Source organism: Panulirus ornatus, chromosome 32 (assembly GCF_036320965.1).
Source record: "Panulirus ornatus isolate Po-2019 chromosome 32, ASM3632096v1, whole genome shotgun sequence".
NCBI classification, from domain to species: Eukaryota; Metazoa; Arthropoda; class Malacostraca; order Decapoda; family Palinuridae; genus Panulirus; species Panulirus ornatus.
The window spans coordinates 5970988-5993932 of NC_092255.1; the positions used below are offsets into that span (position 1 = coordinate 5970988).

The window sequence follows — 22945 nt, forward strand, 5'->3', positions numbered from 1 at the left end:
ATTACCTCTCCAAGGCAAGTGTTACCTTCTCCAAGCCAAGTGTTACCTCCCCAAGCCAACTATTACCTCTCCAAGCCAAGTGTTACCTCCCCCAAGCCAAGTGTTACCTCCACCAAGCAAAGCATTACCTCCTCAAGTCAAGTGTTACCTCCCTACAGCCAAGTATTACCTCCCCAGCCCAGTGTTAGTAAACTGCTCCATCATCTTGAGTAGAAAGAAAGTACAGGATATACTTATGATAAAAAGAAGAAATCTCACGTGCCCACTAGTGCAAAGCTTACTGGAACTCGCCCTAAGAGAAACATTTACTATCGCCATGTTTGTCAAATCCCAAATTATATTTACATGTTACATGGAACTTCCAGTGGTGACGTCCCTGTGTCTCAAGAGACAAGGTGATAGTAATTATGTACGCATTTATTCACTGTGGTTTATCTCTTGCGTAAATGGCAGCGTAGATGTCACACATTGGAGTTTTCTCTTTGGAAATTTCGACGTTACAATTGTTGGTAGAAATCAGCAACAATTAAGAAATGAATAGACCAAAATCAAGTGGATGGTTAGGTTAGGCAGGCATTGCCATGGCATACAACCTGGGACTATGTGTGTAATTACCCGTCATGAGTGAAACGCCTGTTGTCTGTCACTGCTTTATGAGATCCTTTAACAACACCGGAAGGGGACTACATCAGACGTTACTATGTGGTGCAAAAAAAGACAAGAAAAAGAATAGTAACACAAACACCATCTATAATGATCCCATCATGTCGGGTCTAATTCATCAGCCCACGTTTGTAATACAACCTCAAAAGATGTCAAGTAATACCACGACAGGATCATTCATTTGTGGTTGGCGATGGCAGCAGAGATGAACTTAGCAGGAACAAAACCCAGGCCACCACCGTCTGTCCTCACTAGACTCCACTCTGCGTTGGAGACGTCCATGACTGTGATCATCTGTCCCTCCGCCAGCGATACTTCGCTCTCGCTCTGCAGTAGAGAACCAAGCGATGTGTCGTTCTTGTAAGACATCCTAAAACAACCCTATTTTTTTTTTTTTTTGGTTTCCTTTCTATATAAATATTGACCTAAATATGTGTATACCTTTAGCAGTTGATGCCACTACACCACCTTGATCATTCTCTGTCACACTTCATAACAAGGAAACCAAAACAAGAGAAATATTTAGCTGTATAACTTGTCATCATTGTGTGAAACGAACGAACATCCTAGGATGTAATAGTTGGATAAACATTGATATTATCACATCCAGAAATGAAGGTAAGTTGAAGGCTGGGTAATCAAGAGATGCATGTCACAACACCTGCTTGTTTACCGATCCACAGTCGTGGTGTTGGAGAAGGTCGATGTATCGGACAAATATCGTTGATCACACTGCACTGGTTGATTACCCTGCTGTCTAATAGACATTTTCGGTTGAACCTGCTTCATATAATCAGTGACCCGTATTGCAATGGTTTTTGCCTAATAATTAATTAGTTGCAGTAATTACCACCAGCCATATGCATGGGTAAATTGTGATTAACTCACGTGGAACTCGACCCACTCACCCGAGCTGAGAACTGATACAGTGCACGGGCCTTGTGGAGTGGCACTGGACTTGATTCACGGCTGCTCTGCTGCTGCTTCTCTCCGACACCTCTGTTGGTCAGAGCCTCAGTGTTACGTAATCTGAACCATTTGTATGTGACAGGAAAAATGCTCAACATACGCCACGTCTAATAGACCGCTACTGGTACACATTCAATGTGTCTTTTAATGAGTGTGCCACACTCCTCTCTCTCTCTCTCTCTCTCTCTCTCTCTCTCTCTCTCTCTCTCTCTCTCTCTCTCTCTCTCTCTCTCTCTCTCTCTCTCATGCCAATGACAAATATATTAGAAGAGAGAGGCGCGAAACATGGTCCTAAAGAATTTCAGGATTGGAATAGATATTGTATTAGCGTATGTGAAGCAGTGACAGTGATTCAGTCATGAGAAGAGAATCAATAAGAGGTTTGAATGGCCTACTGTCATCTTGCATACTACGAGGCATCCACACTTTGATGTGCTTTAAATGAAAGAAAAGATAAAATAGCATAATGAGATAGGAAGATTAATATGTAAACATGCTTCGAAGACTCTATGATTCCCGACCACATTTCTTAACAAGTTTCGTGAGTATAAAACATTAACCCAAGACTTCATGACATTAGCTAAAAGGGCTTTAAGCATGACTTTATAATATACCATGAACGATGTGGGGAAAGCTCCTGGCATAAAGAACTTGGAAAAAGAATACACTTTTCCTTCAACTTGCAGTCATCTTTCTCATCTGTGGCTGCAGATGTTCTGTCCTCAAAGAAAGTACATAACCCCCAGTCTTAAGAAGACGCTTCCAAAGGAAAGAAAATAGGAAGACCACAACACAATCTTAGATGAGCCCCCCCTAAGAATTAGAAAGGAATTATAGAATGGATCCAGACTATGTAAGGATAATCTAGAATTTCTTAGGACAGCCTAATTGTTTAGAGGTGTACAGGAGAAGCCTTCAGACAAACCTCTCGTCCTAAAAGGCTGTTCAAGGCACCTACCAAGAGAGGCCTGGACTCCTAGATGACGAACACAGAAACCTGAACATCGAGGCTCAGACCACCACCATGTCTCGAGGGTAAGAAGGAAAAAAACAAAAACAAAAATCATTTGATCGTTGTTGACTACAAAGCTGGCAAGGGACGAAGGCTTACACCAGCTGCAAGAAGACCACCTGAAGAGCCTGCTAGAAAACCGAAAGAGGAAACATCGGTGTTGTGTGCAACTGAGCAATGATAAACCCAAGTCTTATGACTATGTTCTCATTCATCTTCACACACACACACACACACACACACACACACACACACACCATGTGCCCACACTCATTCTGAAAGACTTACGGGCCTTAACAAACGTACTTGTGTGTGTGTTTACAATAGAAAATCACCCTTATATCAATATACTCCAGATACCAAACTTACAAGCAACTTTTCCTCCATTCTTCTTTTTCACACATCACAAACCTGTCATCGTAGATCGAGCCGAGGCTGAGGGTGTATCTAAGGGCGTGGACTGCGATGGGCGAGAGACAGGTGAGTACACTAGTGGTATAGGTGGAGTCTGCAGAGTCCTGTTCATAGCCACCCATCCTGATATCTCCTTAGCCACGTCTAACTGGAGTAGGGCCGCCCGGATGCTCTCCTGGTGCTAGATAGATGCAAAATGATGTTGCACGTGTGCACAAGGCAAAAAAAATCAATGACAGATTATGTGTAACAGTATGGTTGTATAATTAATGATAGACCATACTTGCAATGACAGATTATGAGCATGTGGGTCAATATGTGTAACTATATGGTTGTATAATTAATGATGAACCATACTTGTGATGACCCAATTCCTGAGTTTTTTGTACTGTCACTTACAAGCTCTAAGCTCTTCAACACTTTTCTTTTTTTTCCCTTCTTACACTTGCTGTCCCTGAACACAGCGTCGTCATGTAAGTGCATATTATAGCACGGGGGAGGAAGTGTTGCACTCGTAATGCCACATTCCTGAAATTTCTTTTCGTCTTCGTCATATAACTCATTTCATACAACCTCTACTTTGATACTATTGAGGTACCTTTTCCACATCTTTAGTAATGTATTCTTTTTCTTTTTATTTGCCATGGCCTCGCTTCCACGTCTGCTAACCTCAAAAGACTGCTCACCCTTGATATTGTCATTTTCATTCCGAAACCTGTTCGATGTAGTCTTGTCTGCCTTTCTCTAATTTCTGTCAGTTAGACGCTGGCAGAATCCCACTACAAAAACAGCACTCATTTCATCTTAAGTCTCCTCCTTTTCAACAGCTTACCATAAACCTTTTCTATCACATAAAGGCCTTTCTTCAAGTGGGATCAAATAGCATCAGATGCAAATCGTAGTTTAGGTTTGATACTGGATGTAAAGAGTTATTGATGTTCTCTTTACCGACGCAGGGAAATAAAGTTTCGATAATATTTGTCCTGATGATCTAACAAAAGGCTGGGTATCATGTTCAGCACCCAAGTCCCATTCACGTAAAGATTTGTACCCGTTCTAGGATACGGTACCAGGGAATCCTAACTCATGTACTTCGTCAGATCAACGCTCCTATACTACCTGACCTGGGTTCTGAGCTGTACATGGCGGGAATCGCATCAGTCTTCGAAGACTCTGTTACTTCGGAGACCTACCTACATGCGCTGCTGCCTTTCCCCTACATTATGTGGGTTGAGTTAAAAAAAAGAAAGGTGGATGTTACGGAAAAGAGGAGATCCAATAAGGTGTATAGACATGTTGGTAGCACAATGGTATTGTACGTAGTCGTGTTCATGTTAGACCTTAAGGCAACTTTCCTGTGCACGCCCTTGGAGGATGTGACTGTCCTTCTGGTGACTCTCACACTGAAACTATAGACTCAGACGCGAGGCAAAAAGATAAGGACAACACGGGAAAATGTTTGAACCCTTGGCGTATCTTCTATCATCAATACCTCGCCGATTATGAATGTATTCACCGAGTGCTGAAGAGGATTCAAAAGCGAGAGAAACTGTTAAGGGTGAATGGTTACTGTTGAGTTATAAGAGCGGCTTCAAGTTATATACAACTGTGTTTCAATGGAACAACCTCGACAATCGATTACTAGGCGAGGAAATAATTTGAAGTAAGGACTGCCTACGAAGGGAGCAGGGAAGTCAATAAGCAAGACGTTGATCTGATAAGACACATAGCAACATGAAAACATTGACATACAACACAGTGGGGAAAAAAAAAGAAAGGTCTCTTAGTAAACAAACCTGGATTACGGTGAGTTCCATACAAATGAAATTACCTAAAAACCTGTTACTAAAAGTTAGAGAAAAAGGACCAAAAGAGAAAACCTAATAGTAAAGTTAAAGACAAAAATAGAGAGAAAAAAACGTGTGATGTGGACACAAGCCAGACACTGTTGCGAGGGTGAGCGCAGACTGGGAATGGGTGGGTGAGGTGTGTGTGTGTGTGTGAGTGCACCTCAACCAGGGTTTTTGAGCTCGTGACTTACTCCTACCAAGGAGATAACGATTTGCAATAGTTTACCCAAGTTGATACTGTACTGAGGAACATATTGTTGCAATACAGATTATCTCTGGGATTTTGACCTATTATGAATACATCAGATGGTCTTTTTCATTTACCACGTTCACTCGTTAACTCACGTTAAGTAGAAACTTCCTCTATAGATTAATAGGAGTTAAGTTTATCCTATGTATCTCCTCGTTTTTTCTACCCTCGTAAGTAATGTCTCGTTCAAATGATCATCTGAGCTTTTGAGAACCATTCTTGGCTCCTTCTTCTGTTCCTACTTTGAATAGCGAAGACACAGGAAGGGTGTAGATTGAACTACCTGCTCCAACCTCCTCTTAGTCACTTTCTACGACACGTAGGAAAGACTTGGGTAACAACCTTCACTTCCTATCCCCTAAGGAAGTCAACATACAAAAGTAGTACATATCATGGTTAAGAGACAGGTAAAAAGGTTTCAAATGATTAGAACAGACATGATGGAATCATAAGCCACAATCATTTATAATAAAACTTACATCTCAACTATATGACAGAAATGGATGACTTGTTTTACAATAGATCTGTAAAGAACAAAAATGAAAGTTAGCTAAAAGGATGGAAGTCCCAACTAAATCTCATATTACAGTATGATTTTCAGTTAATTTGTTATTAAAGGTTATTGTAATTAATTAGATGAAATCAGTCAACTTTGATGTATATCGCATGATATTCCTTTGTGGTGCATGAGCGTTTCGCAAAGAGGTAGCACTGGAGAGCATGATTGAAATAACAACTTTGGGACACACACAAAAGTAATTATTTTCTAATAAATTCAATAATGTAATGAGGCTATTACTATGAGAGGTATGACCTGGGATGGAAAATGTACTAGATAGGCCAAACAAAAACATACCCACATCTGATTTCGGATCCCATCAGTATATAAAAATCTAGTGAAACATGCATTACAGTTCAGTTGTCATGCAGTATATAAAGACAAAAAAAAAAGATAATGTATGCATGTCTGTAAATGTATTTCGTTTGACACAAATGACTAACCTGATCGATGTGTACTGCCAGCAGTGAGCAGATGTTAGCAACATTCCACATACATTCTCGTAACAGCTTTACCCTTGACTCTTCCATCACCTGCCACATAGATACAGACTTACTACATGTGTAATATCAACGTCGACCACTTACACCAGAGACAGTTTATCCTCAGAACATCATTATCAGAACTTTTAGTGCCACTGATATAGTTTAAGACTCATCAAAACCATAGGAGAAACTCGAATGTCACTGTTCATATGACAATGACTACATCATGAACATCACACATCCCTAACTGCATGTTGCCGACATCATAAACATCGCACATCCCCACCTGCATGTTGTCGAAAGCAGTGCGGGCACAGAAGCACCAGTTATCGAGTGCAGCGTTGTGGGAGTTGACAGCAGTCTTGTGTGTAGCCTCAGCATCCCTGGTGGCTTTCATGGCCCGCTCCTCTACCTGCGTCACCTGCAACGACACAAGATCTGACCCACTTGACAATGTCGTGTGTTGGCATGATGACACACTAGTTCAGGTATCCTAGTCAAAAATCATCCTCATTTCCTTCATTTCAATCTTACCTTTTCATGAATTTCATCTCATCCTCAGTTCCTTCATTTCAATCTTACCTTTTCATGAATTTCATCTCATCCTCAGTTCCTTCATTTCTATCTTACCTTTCCATTAATTTCATCTCTTTATCATATCCCTATCCATACGTTATCTCCTGAGATGTTTTCGCTTCTCTCTGCCTTTGACAATTCCCTACTCGTTATGTCTTCTATTCATTATTATCTTGAACACCATTTCCGATGATATAGGGTGGATCAGGGGCATATAGTATTCATATTTCTGTTTCGTCACGCACATCTTCAGCCTCTGTCTAACGAACTCATGTGAACACTGGCTTTCACAATAATAGGAATGAAACTAACATCACAGTTCATACCAGCCATATACACAATTCGCATTAAGTCCCAATTTTTTCCATGTAGACTCCACTCACGGACGAAGGCCCACATCAAGACCGGGCCTTGATTGTGGAGGTTAATGAAGGAAAAGGATGATCCAAGGAAAAGTATTTACGAATTCTGGAGGAAGTGAAAAACCCTATCTTTTGAAAAGTTCTAGGTTATAGGTATTTGGAAAGAGACGAGAGAGTAAAGAGTTCCAAAGCTTTGAAGTGTAAGGAAAGAAACAGTTGTCAAAACGGTCCATCCTTGAGTTGCCGACAGCCACACAGTGACAATGCAACGCAGCAACTTGCCTAGTATTGCATGGACTAGTTAGTACTGAGGACACACAAGCAGCCAGCTCTCGGGAGCAAAAAACCAAAACAATACCTATAGGGCAAGGGGGTCAAATTTTGAAGTTAGCCTGGTAGAATTTATAAGTCAGATCGCTTCTGACTCGACTCTGTCCAGTCGGATCATCCATCCTTTGTATAAACGGGGCAACTCTGCGGAAGAATAGACATTCCAACCTCTTAATAGGACTCCCAGATTGTATAAAATGTCATCACCCCTTTTCAATGCTGCTATGGAAGACACTCCTTTCTTGAGTTATGATAGTGTGTGGTTATCGCTTTCGTTACGTTTGCAAGTGCAGGGGGAATAGTATGTGAAAAGACTGACAACACGCTGGAAGAGTTTCCGAATGTGATTAGTGGATTGGAATGCCTTGATGGAGAGGTTCATCAACAGATTGATTCTACTTTTGCTCCAGTTGTCCGTGACGGCCATGTCGCTGGTGCTGGACACACACACACACACACACACACACACACACACACACACAGACAGACACAGACGCTGAGTCCTTGTCCTCACCTCCTGGTTTGTCTTACCTGTTGAATCCCATCTGACCTTGTGAACTTCGACCTCATGTGCTCACTCTTATCTTGCTCATCCTTGCACTCTAACAGCCAACACCATAATCTTCATCTCTTGACGCTTAACTCCTCAACTTCTGCGTCTCATCTTCAACTGCTGACCCTTATCTTCACACTTCTCCTACCATTAGTTCTTTATCATTAACTGTTAGCCTTCATCTCTGGCTGCTGATCTGAACTTCACCTGATAACTCTCACTCACTTCCATACCTGACGACTTTCTTTCCTTCGCTGCAGGGTTCTTTTCTCTTAACTTCTCCTCCACACGTTCCCTGCCTCCAAGATACTCACGTGTTTTATTCCTTGTTGTATTTCCTTAAGTCTTTCTCTCCTCTATCCTGTTAGATTTATAATTCTTTGATATCGCTCTGTCCTTCCTGTATACATATAACATTCGACATACCTGCGTATCTGTTCTATCCATGGAAGTCCCTTACCTTCTCCCTGTCCTTAGATTTTGTGTCAGGCTTCGTGATCAGCGTCAGTTTGAGGACCTCTGCATCCATCAACTCTCGCATTTTGCCCTGCAGGCAAAAATCATCTTTCGTCATCGACAAAACCAAATGGAAGTGTTAACTAGTGTTGTATGACTGGAGAAAACAATATCCACTCATGGTTAACATCAAAGGCTAAATGGAGCAGTGTCGGGATGTGCTCAACTAGAATAAACAAACCTACGTTGCTAAGAAGCTGAAGGATTTCTATTGAAAAATCTTTAAAACTAATTATGAAAGTGATGGGAAGTTAAGGGTAGTCATACCCAAAAGAAAAAATTGCCTGGGAAATGTTACTCTTAGATTTATGGAACATGCATCAGGGAAAGGGTTGCATTTTCTGGCCATTTTGCTTACGTTCTGTATTCCCTCTTGCCCAAAATAATCACTTAGATGTCAGTCTTACAGCTTATGTATATGAACGCTTATGAATGACGTGACTGATGAAGAACCTGGCCTCACTACCTCTCGATCATCACTTCAACAAATCCTGAGGTAAACTCGCATCGCCTCGCTATATGATGCATCACCATCTCATGCAGTCGTCCTAGAATGTTTTGGTGTATCACAAACCCTACTGTTAATTCTCTTAAAGGTGACCATCTTCTCTAGAAAATAAGAGGGGAAGGGAAATATCAAAGTATACGTGATGTCTGAGGCCTTTCCTGCCACGCAAAAAAGCATGTTAAGGTGACTATCAAAGTCATTTCTTTATGATGGCTTTTGCCTATTCATGACAGAATTCAGTTGAGGGATAGTAATGAGAAAGGTTTCCAAGCAGAGGTAATTTCAAACATGCAGTAACTAGTATGAGAAATGCAGAGCCAGAGGGGTTTTTCCAAGCAAAAAATGGGAGAGTCGGAGGTACACATGTTTTTTTCACCTGCCTCTGTGCAACAGAGAACAGAGGAAAGTAGAAAAAGCAAGGGAGGTTAATTCAAAAACCAAATCCTGTCAAATGCTTTGATGTCGAATTGAGGTCTTCGGGGAAATGCTTATTTATTTATCTTATTTATTTATTTTGCTTTGTTGCTGTCTCCCGCGTTAGCGAGGTAGCGCAAGGAAACAGACGAAAGAATGGCCCAACCCTCCCACATACACATATATATATACATATACGTCCACACACGCAAATATACATACCTATACATCTCAACGTATACATATATATACACACACAGACATATACATACATACACATGTACATAATTCATACTGTCTGCCTTTATTCATTCCCATCGCCACCCCGCCACACATGAAATAACAACCCCCTCCCACCGCATATACGCGAGGTAGCGCTAGGAAAAGACAACAAAGGCCCCATTCGTTCACACTCAGTCTCTAGCTTCCATGTAATAATGCACCGAAACCACAGCTCCCTTTCCACATCCAGGCCCCACAAAACTTTCCATGGTTTACCCCAGACGCTTCACCTGCCCTGGTTCAATCCATTGACAGCACGTCGACCCTATGGGGAAATATCCACCCAAATTCCTGAGAAAGGAAGACCTTCAGTGAGTGACACTGGAGAAAAGATCCCTTAGCAGACCCTTCACGAGTAACATATCTAAACACAATAAGCATTCCACTGCGCTCGATGCAACATTCATTTGTCTTTTGTATATGACGTTCCCCATCGGAAAGAACTCGATCCTCTTATGTAGCCGATTATTCTCTCCCACAGCCTATCTCTCCTGGTTCTCACTACTCCAGATCCCTTCGACCTCTGATCTTCCATGCATTCCATGTGATCATATCATACTAAAATATTTCCAGGATTTACTCACACCACATACGCTTCACTCATCTCCACTCTTCATCTACCTTCTTGGTTCAAACTACGCTACGTCCAGTTATCCACTGACCTTGACCGTTCTTGCTTTTTTGGAACTTACTTGACTGACGTAAACTTGGCTTTCGCATGACAACACCAGAGATGGGTTAAGTACTCCCTCATGAAAGCTTCTTCCACACTCCTGTACAAACCCTTCGTTTGCCTTTGTGGCTCTCACGTCACAGGTGAAGACACAGGTACAGATGACCAAAGAAGACTCATCATTATTTACCTGAGCTAGATGCTGTGCTTGGCGTACCCGACGCACGGCCTCCCGCACCTGTTGCTGTCTCTGCCTGCAACATGAATGCTACGCTAGCCACCAGTTGCATTGTGCACAGATGTGCAATGATCAATGAACGCGGATGCAACGAGTGAGTGAGAGGGGGTGGGGAAAGTGACGTAATAGCATATCACACATTCTAGTTAACCTGATCACAAAACAGAGTGTATCTCAATTAATTATATATGGATATAAAGTTCTTTATTAAAAGGATGATGAATGTGAACATGATTACTTTACTTGATGTCAACATCATGAGTCTAACATATATATATATATATATATATATATATATATATATATATATATATATATATATATATATATAAGCTATATTTCTATGACTTAAGTACGAATATATGTCATATTTTGATGCGTGATACATGTGTTCAAAACATTAGCCCTAAAATACCCTATAGACATTTCAAGAGAGAAAAAAGGCACCTATGTTTTTTCCATTTCATACATGTATGTAAACTCCATGAATAAAAAGTGTTCAAAATCTAAAAGAGGAATAATATGAATCCTGATCTATTTACCTATACTCCAACAATGATACAAAAGTGTAATGAGTATTATATAATTTGACTTACAATTATGCTTTAGTGCCAATCGTGTATTGATGCCTCATATGTTATTTACATTGTAATGGCAGCCATGTCATAGGTCTCATTAGAAAAGAGAGAACAAAGTCTGTGTTGCACATCCACTCTGTCACAGCCACACTGTGGCAGCGCAATATCTGTACCTTAATATCGTCTCACTCCCTCATGGGTTAGAGGTAGCCACGTCTACTTCATCATCTTTTGAATAATATTCCCGAGTCTCCTTCATATTATTCTCTTTATCCCCTAATGCCCTGCAATTCTATATACATCGCTAATGCCCTGTAATTCTATATACATCGCTAATGCCCTGTAATTCTGCATACAACGCTATCACTCTGTCTTTTCTTCTTCTTCATCTACATCACCGAACGGTACTGCCACTGCTACCGCCTGGGTATTGGGAGGAGGAAGGAAGGACTAGTGACAGCTGTGTAGTGAAGATGCTGTTATTCTCGCCACAAACATACAGTCCCTCTACTTCACACATAACACACTGACTCATTCCTCGCAACTCTTAAGAACTTTCCCTGCGGTGAAGATACGCGCTAGCTCTGCCTTTTGCCCAAAGGCTCTTCGTGAGTCTCTCTCTCTCTCTCTCTCTCTCTCTCTCTCTCTCTCTCTCTCTCTCTCTCTCTCTCTCTCTCTCTCTCTCTCTCTCTCCCTATTCGTAACGTTAGCTTACTTGACCTCCTCCTCCGTAAGCCTGCGTGTGTCCTTGGCTTGGGCGAGGTGCTGGGTGAGTTGGGCGGCCTGGGCTGTAATGGCTGCTGCAGCTTCCATGGTATCTTGTCCCCAAAGTTCCACACTCACCCGGGCTGTCTCGAGCGACGCCTTCATCTCGCTGTTCCGTTTATCAAAAACGAGACAATATTCTTTTTTACGAAGGGGTAAGTAATGAAATCAAAACAGCAACACAAAGGAATTACTAATAAAATCAAAACAGCAACACTAAGGAATTACCAATGAAATCAAAACAGCAACACAAAGGAATTACCAATGAAATCAAAACAGTAACAAACTACTGGCTCTTCCTAACGAGGCTGTTTGTGGTAGTGGAAGGAAACATCACGATCTAACTATATCTCAGTACACTATACAATACATCCTCAATTGGAAGTGACATACTCACAATCTTCCTCTCATTATGTACAGCAAATTACGTTGCCCCGCCGTCTTTCTCCTTGTGTACCAACTAATATGTACTTTACCTACCTATTGCTCTCATTGTATGAATGAAAAAGAAATGGTAAGTGCCAAGTTGAAGTACAATATATATATATAACTTTTAATATAATTACTATACTTAGAGAACTTACGGACACAAATCATAAATCTAAGAAAAGGAGAGTCAAAAAAAAAAAAAAAAATAAAAGGCAAAGCCTTTTTTTATGGTAAGTTAAAGGTTTCACACTAAATTCTGGGAAAGCAGAGTTTCAGGTAAGCCATCACACTGTCCTCTCAATATTTTCCCTCAGTTGATAGCAAATACAGATAGCAACACTTTTTCATCTTAAAGACAGAAAGAAAGTTGTTCAGTTTACAGTGTGTTACTCAATGTCATCTGCTGCGACAACTTAAATAAGAATTTCTTTCTAGTGTGCTTCCCTCAATCTGTGGCAATGTCTGCATCTGGGTTCGGAGAGAGAGAGAAAAAAACCCACACCCACTCAGGTAGCCGAGAGAGGAAGTTCTCTCAGCCATATCTACCTGGGATACAGATTCTTCCCTTTTTTTTAGAAATAGCTCAAGTGTGCATAGAGGAGGAACACCGCACCTTTGTCACCAAAGTGCAACCTACACCCATTACGCTACCATGGTCTCCAGTCAAAGCCAAGGGGGAAAAAATGAACGATTTTCCTAGACATGGAGGCGAAATGCAATCTCCCTGAGTGCTGCATGATGGTGCCAGTAACACCCCTTCTAATACCTCAATGACACCGTCATGCAGTACGCAGGGATGACTACAAAAATGCAATCGCTATGAAAATGATCACCCTGGCCATACATCTTGAAAATCCCGTTATTCTATACCCCTCTGCTGATTATGCCACACGCAACGTCATTGAATCTGTCTTAATTGCTAATACTAAGAACTTTAATTTGTCCCCAGGCATTTTCAAAGCACATCCTAGAATTAACCAATTCATTATGAGAGAATTGACAAAACACGAACCAAAAGAAAAAGTTGTTCAAGACACACCCAGCTACCCAGGTCAACCCCAGTCACATGACCCTCCTTAATCACTCTCTCTTACAACGGTTAAGGCCAGACAAAGTGGACAGTGGTTGGTCTGTACTGATTAGTGCTTGATAGCGGGACTCGAGTGTAATGTTGGGATTTAAGTAACTTTGTTAAGTACTGAAACCTTGATGAGGTGGATTGTCTCCACGAAACGTGTCGTGCCACATGTATAGAAAAATTACATGTTAAATAAAATTATATGAACTACTGAAGTGCGATTTCGCCTTCATACTGTCATCACGGACAAGCGTTATCATCACACGAAGGGTATTCGAGTACATAGTATTCGAATAGTCTTAATTGGAGGATATGACCCGACCACATCCATCCCCGCTCAAGCATTGAAAATTAGACACGTTGTAGAGGAGGTCATGAATGGGGAAAATTAGTATAGGATGCTTTGGCTATGTTCACTCAAGCTGGATTTAGCTCGTAAAGTAAGTCTTGTTCCATACTGATAGGACGCAGTAGCAAGCTATGGTCCACACCTGGAGGTAATGTGTTCTAAGATAGATCATTTAACTAACTAAAGTAAAGATTTAGCTTACTATCCTTAAAGAGACGGGAGCTCTTTCTCAATTCCCGAGCCCTCTGAAGATAGAATTTCAAAATTTACCTTCCTTTGAAAATGGGATTAAACACAAGTATCTATAAAGAGATCTTTTTATATACGAACTGACTAATGACTAACCCGTGTTCCATGTCTGGTAATGGGGAGTTCTTAGCTGACTTCAGCAGTGCGCGCCCAAAGGTGTCCATGGCAGCTGCCCTAGTGAAAGAACCAAGATGGATTTAGGGTGTCATCAAGTGATGCCAGTTACTGTAAAGCAGCATCGATCATATGTAATGCATGTAAAGTTAGACTCACTCCACACATTATGTAAGGGGTGATAGTTAGGGGGCAAAACCATTGAAAAAGGGTACATTCCTATGTCTCCATTTGCTGCAGACGCCTATGCAAAATGATGTCAGAAGTGGTGTTCACTCTAGCCTGACTGATGACCCTTTCCCCGATCACCGTACCAACATATCTATCCATGTGGTGAGGGCAAGAGTGAGCCACACTTGAGTGATATCAGTAACGTGCTTATCATAAGCAAGCAGCGCGTATGAGTGTTTACACGGCTGCTCACACAAAGGGTTGTTTGTCATGGCACAAGACCTATTTGGTACAGGTTTAGCAATCTCCTGCGTGCACATCTCTCTCTCTCTCTCTCTCTCTCTCTCTCTCTCTCTCTCTCTCCACCTTTTCACCACCTACGATCGGCCACGCTGGACTTAAGCTTGCAATGACCTGCTGCTTCATACCATACTATTTCATGAATCGAAGTTGAGTTCTTCATTCCCTAGCCATCACTAAAATAGATACATACATTAGTAGATTTTGAGTGTACATGACTCTGGCAACTTTCCTCACATTCGATCTCAACAACACTGCTATTTCACTGCTTCATTGCCACAGGGAAATGCATTCTGAGGGGACTTTTCTTGGTATAACAGCTGTTTAGTCTCCTTGGCCCAAAACAGAATCTATCTAGGGAAAACCATTTTGTGAACTTGCTATTCATCACAGTTAGTAGAGCTGCCAATTAGGGATAAATCATATTCACTTACTATTGAGCTCCTCTGTAGAATTAAGTTTACGAAATGTGCTCACACTATATCACGGACAAAATATATTCTGGTCATAAAATGCTAAACATAAACCACTTTCTAAATGAAAGGAAAAATAGTTTTCTATTGCAATTCAGGGGCCCTTGTGTGTGTGTGTGTGTGTGTGTGTGTGTGTAGTACTTACACTTGCTTGAGTAGGTCAACATAATTGGCGGTGATCTTGCTGGCTTCCTTCATTCGTTGGCTGACGATTTCCCAGCCTCCGAAGTTTCCCACCTCCACATTCTGCAAAAGAGACAGTTCGAAGATTTAGCTCAGCGTTTGTGTTCTGCACTACCTCATCCTAGTTGTGCCATGAAACTCTTCATCAGTTCCAGCTCATATTCTGTCGTGTGTCCTTGTAAAAGCTTTTCCTTTTTTCCCATTTCTGGAAAAAAAGGACGGAAGAAATATATATATATATATATATATATATATATATATATATATATATATATATATATATATATATATATATATATATATATATATATATATATATACACAAATATATGATAAGAGCAAGGTTATTAGGTACAGTAGGGTTGAGGGTCAAGTCAATTGGGAGGTAAGTTTGAATGGAGAAAGACTGGAGGAAGTGAAGTGTTTTAGATATCTGGGAGTGGATCTGGCAGCGGATGGAACCATGGAAGCGGAAGTGGATCATAGGGTGGGGGAGGGGGCGAAAATCCTGGGAGCCTTGAAGAATGTGTGGAAGTCGAGAACATTATCTCGGAAAGCAAAAATGGGTATGTTTGAAGGAATAGTGGTTCCAACAATGTTGTATGGTTGCGAGGCGTGGGCTATGGATAGAGTGGTGCGCAGGAGGGTGGATGTGCTGGAAATGAGATGTTTGAGGACAATATGTGGTGTGAGGTGGTTTGATCGAGTAAGTAATGTAAGGGTAAGAGAGATGTGTGGAAATAAAAAGAGCGTGGTTGAGAGAGCAGAAAAGGGTGTTTTGAAATGGTTTGGGCACATGGAGAGAATGAGTGAGGAAAGATTGACCAAGAGGATATATGTGTCGGAGGTGGAGGGAACGAGGAGAAGTGGGAGACCAAATTGGAGGTGGAAAGATGGAGTGAAAAAGATTTTGAGTTTCCTTTGCGCTCCAGAAACGACGAAATTAATTCAGTTTTAGCAAGTCATTTGAAACGAACTTCGAATGTTATTTGCTTCTTGATCTATTGCAGCTGTAACACGTCTCATCATCATATATATGTGAGAAAGAGAACTGATCCTAAGACTGATCCTTATGGCTCACTGTGTGTTACGTTTAACCATACTGAAGCTTTCCCACTAACCACAAACCTTCTGTTTACGGCCAATCAACCAATTTCCTGTACACCGAAGTATACAACCCCATCAATACCATTTTTGAGAGTGAACGTCGATGTGGAAAGTGTCAAAGGCTTTCTGAAAAATCTTAAAAAATGACATCAACTGCCTCACGTTCATCACACAAGTTGATTATATCATAAGAAAAAAGAATTGAGAAGATCCGTCATACATGAGCGTTCGAAAGCTATGTTGATGTACGCACTTTTCCAGCGGCCTCGGCATTCAGTTTACAGCCGTGGCTCTGCTGAGTTGTGCTCAGGATAACTGGACACACGTGATGTCTTTCATGTCTTCCACTGATTCTCTTGGCTACTTTTCATAAGGTTCCAGATGGCAATGACCACCATAAAGCTACCAACACATAAGCCTTCTCACAATCTACTCACTGCCCTAGAAACAAGAGCCAACATATGTTGGTTATGAAGCAATAGTGGTCATGACTACAGAGAAAACAGAATCATTATTGTTTTCCAGTTTTTGCTCACATAATGTGACGGTTACCAAGTGAGATATGGCCCACAGTCAGCGATCAGTATGAATTACGGTTTCCAATCATAAAACTACAGCAGTTATTAAGTACTTAAATCAAATACATAGCCTATCATTTTTTATAGATATTCATTAATGTTTTTTTTTTTATCTTTATTGCCCATGAAGTTTAATGAAAGCCTATTTGTCAATAAATTTCCGTCAAGAAAATGAGTAGAATGAATACATAACATGAAAAAAAAAGCGAGAAAATCAAAGTTGAAACAAGACATGAACTCAGGAAGTTTACCTTCAGTTCTGCATCACTGGCTAGGGTGTTATCCAGCAGCCACCTTATCTTTGTCTCCTGAAACGTAACTTGTTTCCTTCCAACCATCCCAGTCTACTAGGACGTTTCATAGCCACTTTTAGTCTGTATCTCTTCCTAGCCCTAGCCACCTTACCTTTGTCTCCTGAAACGTAACTTGTTTCCTTCCAACCATCCCAGTCTACTAGGACGTTTCATAGCCACTTTTAGTCTGTGTCTCTTCCTAGTCACCTAGATCTCTCAGTTTTGTCTCCTGACACTCACCCTTGTCTTCAACTGTCCTCTACCAGCTTCTCAGTCTCCTTCTGTGCCTTGCTAACCACTTCAATATTTACTTGTGTCCCATGAGCCAAGACTGTCTCCTGTTGTTGGTTTGCCTTTGATCACTGGATACGTCAGACGGAAGAAGACTTTACTGTTCTCTTGTCTCAAAGGACTCTACTGTCAGCTTGTGTACAGTGAATGGGTAATAATTCATAATCTACAATGTCTTTTTTTATGGTAAGATGTATAACAACTTCTGCATAGTGAGATTAAAACAATACCCGTATCCTACTTACCCAAAATTCTTCAGCAAAGTTGCCGATGGAACCCATAACTGCAGATAGCTGTGGTTGTGGGACTGTGGCTAGGATGTGTTTCCTCACACAAGTCTTGTGTTACGCGGGTTGAGCTGTCAAAGGACCTTGTGACACCACCAGGAGGAGGGGAAGACCCTTTTAGTCTTCCAGCGATACTTGTGGCACCAGGAGAATACCAACACGACACCTGCAGCAGTAGTATTGTATCAGATACCAGGAGACACAAACACGACACCTGCAGCAGTAGTATTGTATCAGATACCAGGAGACACAAACACGACACCTGCAGCAGTAGTATTGTATCAGATACCAAGAGACACAAACACGACACCTGCAGCAGTAGTATTGTATCAGATACCAGGAGACACAAACACGACACCTGCAGCAGTAGTATTGTATCAGATACCAAGAGACACAAACACGACACCTGCAGCAGTAGTATTGTATCAGATACCAGGAGACACAAACACGACACCTGCAGCAGTAGTATTGTATCAGATACCAAGAGACACAAACACGACACCTGCAGCAGTAGTATTGTATCAGATACCAGGAGACACAAACACGACACCTGCAGCAGTAGTATTGTATCAGATACGAACACTGGAGATAGCTCTTTGATTCCACACCATCGGATATGAAGGAGGAGTAAAGTCATTATTGCCTAAAGATGGACTTTCTAATTTTGAATTTCATCTAAAAATTCAATTGTATTATGGAGTGAATGTCAGCAAAGTTGTTATTAATAGTGAAAGGTGTTACTAACAGTGAAAGAATAAGGCCTGAACATGAAGAAAGGCGTCAGTCTAAACACAGTTGTCAAAGAAAAGATCATTCAGACGGGAACGAAGATAAGACAGAATAGAATGTGAAACAAAAATGTTAGTGAGTGAATGTTTGCCACACAATGTAGTTGCTGAAGCAATTACTAAAGACATTAACAACTAATATGAAAGGAATCACTAGATGATTTGGAGCCCCTCATGAAAATATATGGTACGTAAGTGATCAAGAAATAATGAATGTCACTGAAATATTCACACACCACAGTATTCACATGGCAAACATGTATGTATATCTGCCACCCTGTCAGTCTAGATTTAACTCATTTATGTGTTTATCTAAAGTGTGGAAACATTCGAGCCCACCTTGATCTTAAGTTCCTGTATGATTGGTTAGATATAAACTATCATAACCTACCACTTCTGTAATATATGTAATATCGCATATGTGTATTTTCAGTCCGGAAGGCTGCTGAAGTTCCAATAAACCATTATCTATCAATTCATTCATTTATCTATTACCTTAAAAGTTTCATAGATGTTACAATTTTTCAATATGGTCTCTGACAAATTATTGATACTCTTCTCTTCCTTCCTTTTTTGATTTCTTAAGAAGCTGAGAATCAGGTTATTTCCCTGTGCATCAACGTAACCAAACACAAAACTCACATGTAAACGCCGTCAGAGTTGGCAAGCTTTCCTACAAACATGTCAGTCGCCTTCAATGGCTAATATGTCAAGAAATTCTTACGAGAGTCTTCCTGTCAACTTAACCATGGCGCAAGTATATTCAAGGATACAGATTATATCATATATATATATATATATATATATATATATATATATATATATATATATATATATATATATATATATATATATATTATCCCTGGGGATAGGGGAGAAAGAATACTTCCCACGTATTCCCTGCGTGTCGTAGAAGGCGACTAAAAGGGGAGGGAGCGGGTGGCTGGAAATCCTCCCCTCTCGTTTTTTTTTTTTTTAATTTTCCAAAAGAAGGAACAGAGAAGAGGGCCAGGTGAGGATATTCCCTCAAAGGTCCAGTCCTCTGTTCTTAACGCTACCTCGCTAACGCGGGAAATGGCGTGTGTGTGTGTGTGTGTGTGTGTGTGTGTGTGTGTGTGTGTGTGTGTGTGTGTGTGTTGAAGTCATCCACAAGACACCCGGAAATATTCGACAAATGACTGTGAAGGAGAGTTACCACTGAAAAGGAGTTTAGAAAACATCAAATACTATTTTGTTTATAGATTCTATAGGTATGAAGTGAGGATAAAGATTTCCTTTATCTTTTTATCTAGTTGATACGTTTGCTCTGCTGAACTGAGCGAATAATGAGACTCTTCAAAGAGAGTTATGGGTGAAGCTCGTGATCCCATTTCTCTGTAGAGAAAGAAGAGTGGATGAAAGGACAAGATTCACATGAAAAATTGGATTTGGAATTGACAAAAAAATAAAAAATAAAAGCCACACAAGATCTTAAGGAATTCCCTACTGACACTTTAGCATCTCTGAGAGCTGGAGAGCCAGGTGTGAGGTACATGAGTATCAAAAATAACAGATCTTTGTGGAAATCAACTGAGTATGTAGACCATAACAGTGATTCATATTAGGAGTGTAAGAGAACATGAACAGTATCAAGACTGCCTAAGATGGCCCTTGTATAAGCCAGTAGTAATCTGTAAACCAGGTTGCAAAATTAGGAGTCAGATATGGTGCAGTACGTAGGATGTGGTGTTAAAAGTGGAGGGATAAAAGTCTTTGAGCATCAGCAAGATGCATATAGTGACAAATTGTGGCATCATCTACTTATACGAGAGTGCGTGAAGAATATTTTCAGGATTAGAAATGGGAAAGAAAAGCAAAGAACGAAAATTGAGGCTGAAAGGCTAGGATTAATGAGATCACTTTAGACAGAGAAAAAAATTTTTTGAAAAGAACATCGAAAAACGTCTGAGCGAAAGATTCGAGGAGGCAATGAGGTTGAGGAAGCAGGATCAGATATATATCATACGGTAGGGGGAGGGAAATCAGAAGATCTCAAAAAGGCTAATGTGAAAAGATATCAGAGATGACAAACTGTGGAAAAGGATCTCGTGAGAGAGCAAATGAAAAAGAGGATCAGTCTAAGAGCAGAGAGATGATCCTATCGGGAAGGATGTGCTTGCGCCAGGAGCGCGTAAGGGCCGCTGAATTTTGAAAGAGATTAGAAAGGAAAATATTGGAGGCGAGAGTCAGGGACCTATGACGAGAGACAGGGTGAATAAGCCTTCCTAGTGACACTGGGACTAGCCTTACCATGCACGTCAAATGGAATGAATGGATCTTGTTGACCACACTAGCTGCCATGACCAGTCTGATGTTGTCTTCACCCTCCTCACCACCTGATGTCAGTCGGGTGTGCATTACCCAAGACAGCTTACGAGAATGGATCTCATGTTGACTGGAAACGCCTAAGATACTTGCCACACACACACACACACACACACACACACACACACACACACACTAAATGCTATGATGATTGGATCCGATGTTATTTGCACAGCCATCACCAGTTTGCGTGAACTGAGCTGGTGTTGACGGAAAGCAGACCGGGTGTTGGCCAGGGCAGAAGCTACCGTGGGTTGACCCTGTGTTGGCTCACATTACTCACACCGGTTGTAGTAGGTAGGTTCCCACCACTGGCGTAGTTGAATTCATATCCAAGAAGCCACCATCACCACAACACTGGTAGAGCTGAGTTCTTGTCTTCAAGCACCATCACCACAACACTGGTAGGGCTGGGTTCTCGTTCACGTTCTACCATCACCACAACACTGGTAGGGCTGGGTTCTCGTTCACGTTCTACCATCACCACAACACTGGTAGAGCTGGGTTCTCGTTTACGAAGCCACCATCACCACAACACTGGTAGAGCTGAGTTCTTGTCTTCAAGCACCATCACCACAACACTGGTAGAGCTGGGTTCTCGTTTACGAGGCCACCATCACCACAACACTGGTAGAGCTGGGTTCTCGTTCCTGTTGCCACATCCTGACCATAACAGATGATTGAGGGAGGTTCCTTCGCATCTAGCCACACACTCAGCAAACACCTCCACAAATCTATCTTCCCTGTGGTGTACAGATGAAGAAATGACGGGGTGTGTCCAGTGGTCAAAACATGATATTGGATGAGACTCAGGAACCTGGTGACTACCATGTGAGTGTCGAGATCACAAGACAACGGTGGGCGAGACACAGGACTCAGATGTGTAGAGCAGGTATGTCACAACACGACATTGGACGACGAGACGAGATTCATGTGACTGACGGATACATATGGATGAAAGACGACGAACACCGTCCACTCACGTTAAAACTAACATTTTTTTAGGGAAGGCATCACTCGTGTCCGCTGCACTTCGGCACATAGATAGGAACCTTGTCAATTCGAAGTTTACGAAGATATTTCAAGCTAAGTAAAAGAAAACTGTCAGTCTTTCAGCGTACCTTCAGTGTGTCAGGGGAAATCGTAGCTATAGCCGTCGAGGGAAGCACAAGTGGTTAACGCCCACGTTAATGTCGTAGCGGCTGGAGAGGAAGTGAAAAGGTTGCTGTGTCGAATGGAGGAGAGGTGAGAAGCTGGCACAGCGTGGCTCGCCAGAGTGAAACTGTTGGCACACCTTGCCCCCCTTGCAGCCACAGACCCTGGCACCGCCGCCAGCCTCCCCGGTACACGACCTACTGTACCTCAGTCACCGCCGACAGCCGCTGCCGTGACAGACACCACACCTCTTGGCAAGGTCTCCTCAATACACAGGCTCGCTGTCTCTCCCCATCTTGTACCTCCATCCACACATCACTGCTGCTTCCCTAACTCCTCTACAGCGCCTCCGAACCCTGACCACAACTGCTCTGGCCTTCAACGTATCATGACTGACGAACCCACACGACAGATACAGCTGGCCCCTACGCGCATCATCACCACAGCCCTCACCCCTGTGTCTACCACTATTTTTAGACCCAGGCAACACACACACCGTCGCTATGGACCACAAGGTTCCCATGTACTATTGATGCATCCACACCCCCCCAAACCCACCACAGCTGCCTCCCTCCCTGATGTTGTACGTCTGCCAACCGCCACTACCACTTACTACTGCCCTTATCCCCACCACTTACTACTGCCCTTATCCAAACCACTTACTACTGCCCTCATCCCCACCACTTACTACTGCCCTCATTGCCACCACTTACTACTGCCCTCATCCCCACCACTTACT

The 22945-nt window shown here is 41.7% G+C and overlaps 1 protein-coding gene across 3 annotated transcripts; it reads right to left on the minus strand.

Moving 5' to 3' along the window:
- Positions 1-636: 636 nt before the first annotated feature.
- Positions 637-22613, minus strand: LOC139759013 (proline-serine-threonine phosphatase-interacting protein 1-like). 3 transcript variants are annotated; one of them, XM_071680897.1, is made up of 12 exons: positions 22173-22609; positions 17858-18065; positions 15306-15406; positions 14199-14276; positions 11948-12106; positions 10607-10670; positions 8484-8570; positions 6489-6623; positions 6161-6250; positions 3056-3239; positions 1572-1662; positions 637-990 (listed from the first exon to the last, which is right to left on the minus strand). In XM_071680897.1, the coding sequence occupies exons 2-12, from the start codon at positions 17891-17893 to the stop codon at positions 954-956; spliced, it is 1062 nt and encodes a 353-aa protein (XP_071536998.1). In that variant the 5' UTR covers positions 17894-18065; positions 22173-22609; the 3' UTR covers positions 637-953. The 3 variants fall into 3 exon arrangements, with proteins under 3 accessions (XP_071536998.1, XP_071536999.1, XP_071537000.1); XM_071680898.1 differs by lacking the exon at positions 22173-22609 and adding an exon at positions 21335-22146; XM_071680899.1 differs by lacking the exons at positions 637-990; positions 1572-1662 and adding an exon at positions 5638-5682 and having other exon boundaries at positions 3127-3239; positions 22173-22613.
- Between the last annotated feature and the right edge of the window lie 332 nt (positions 22614-22945).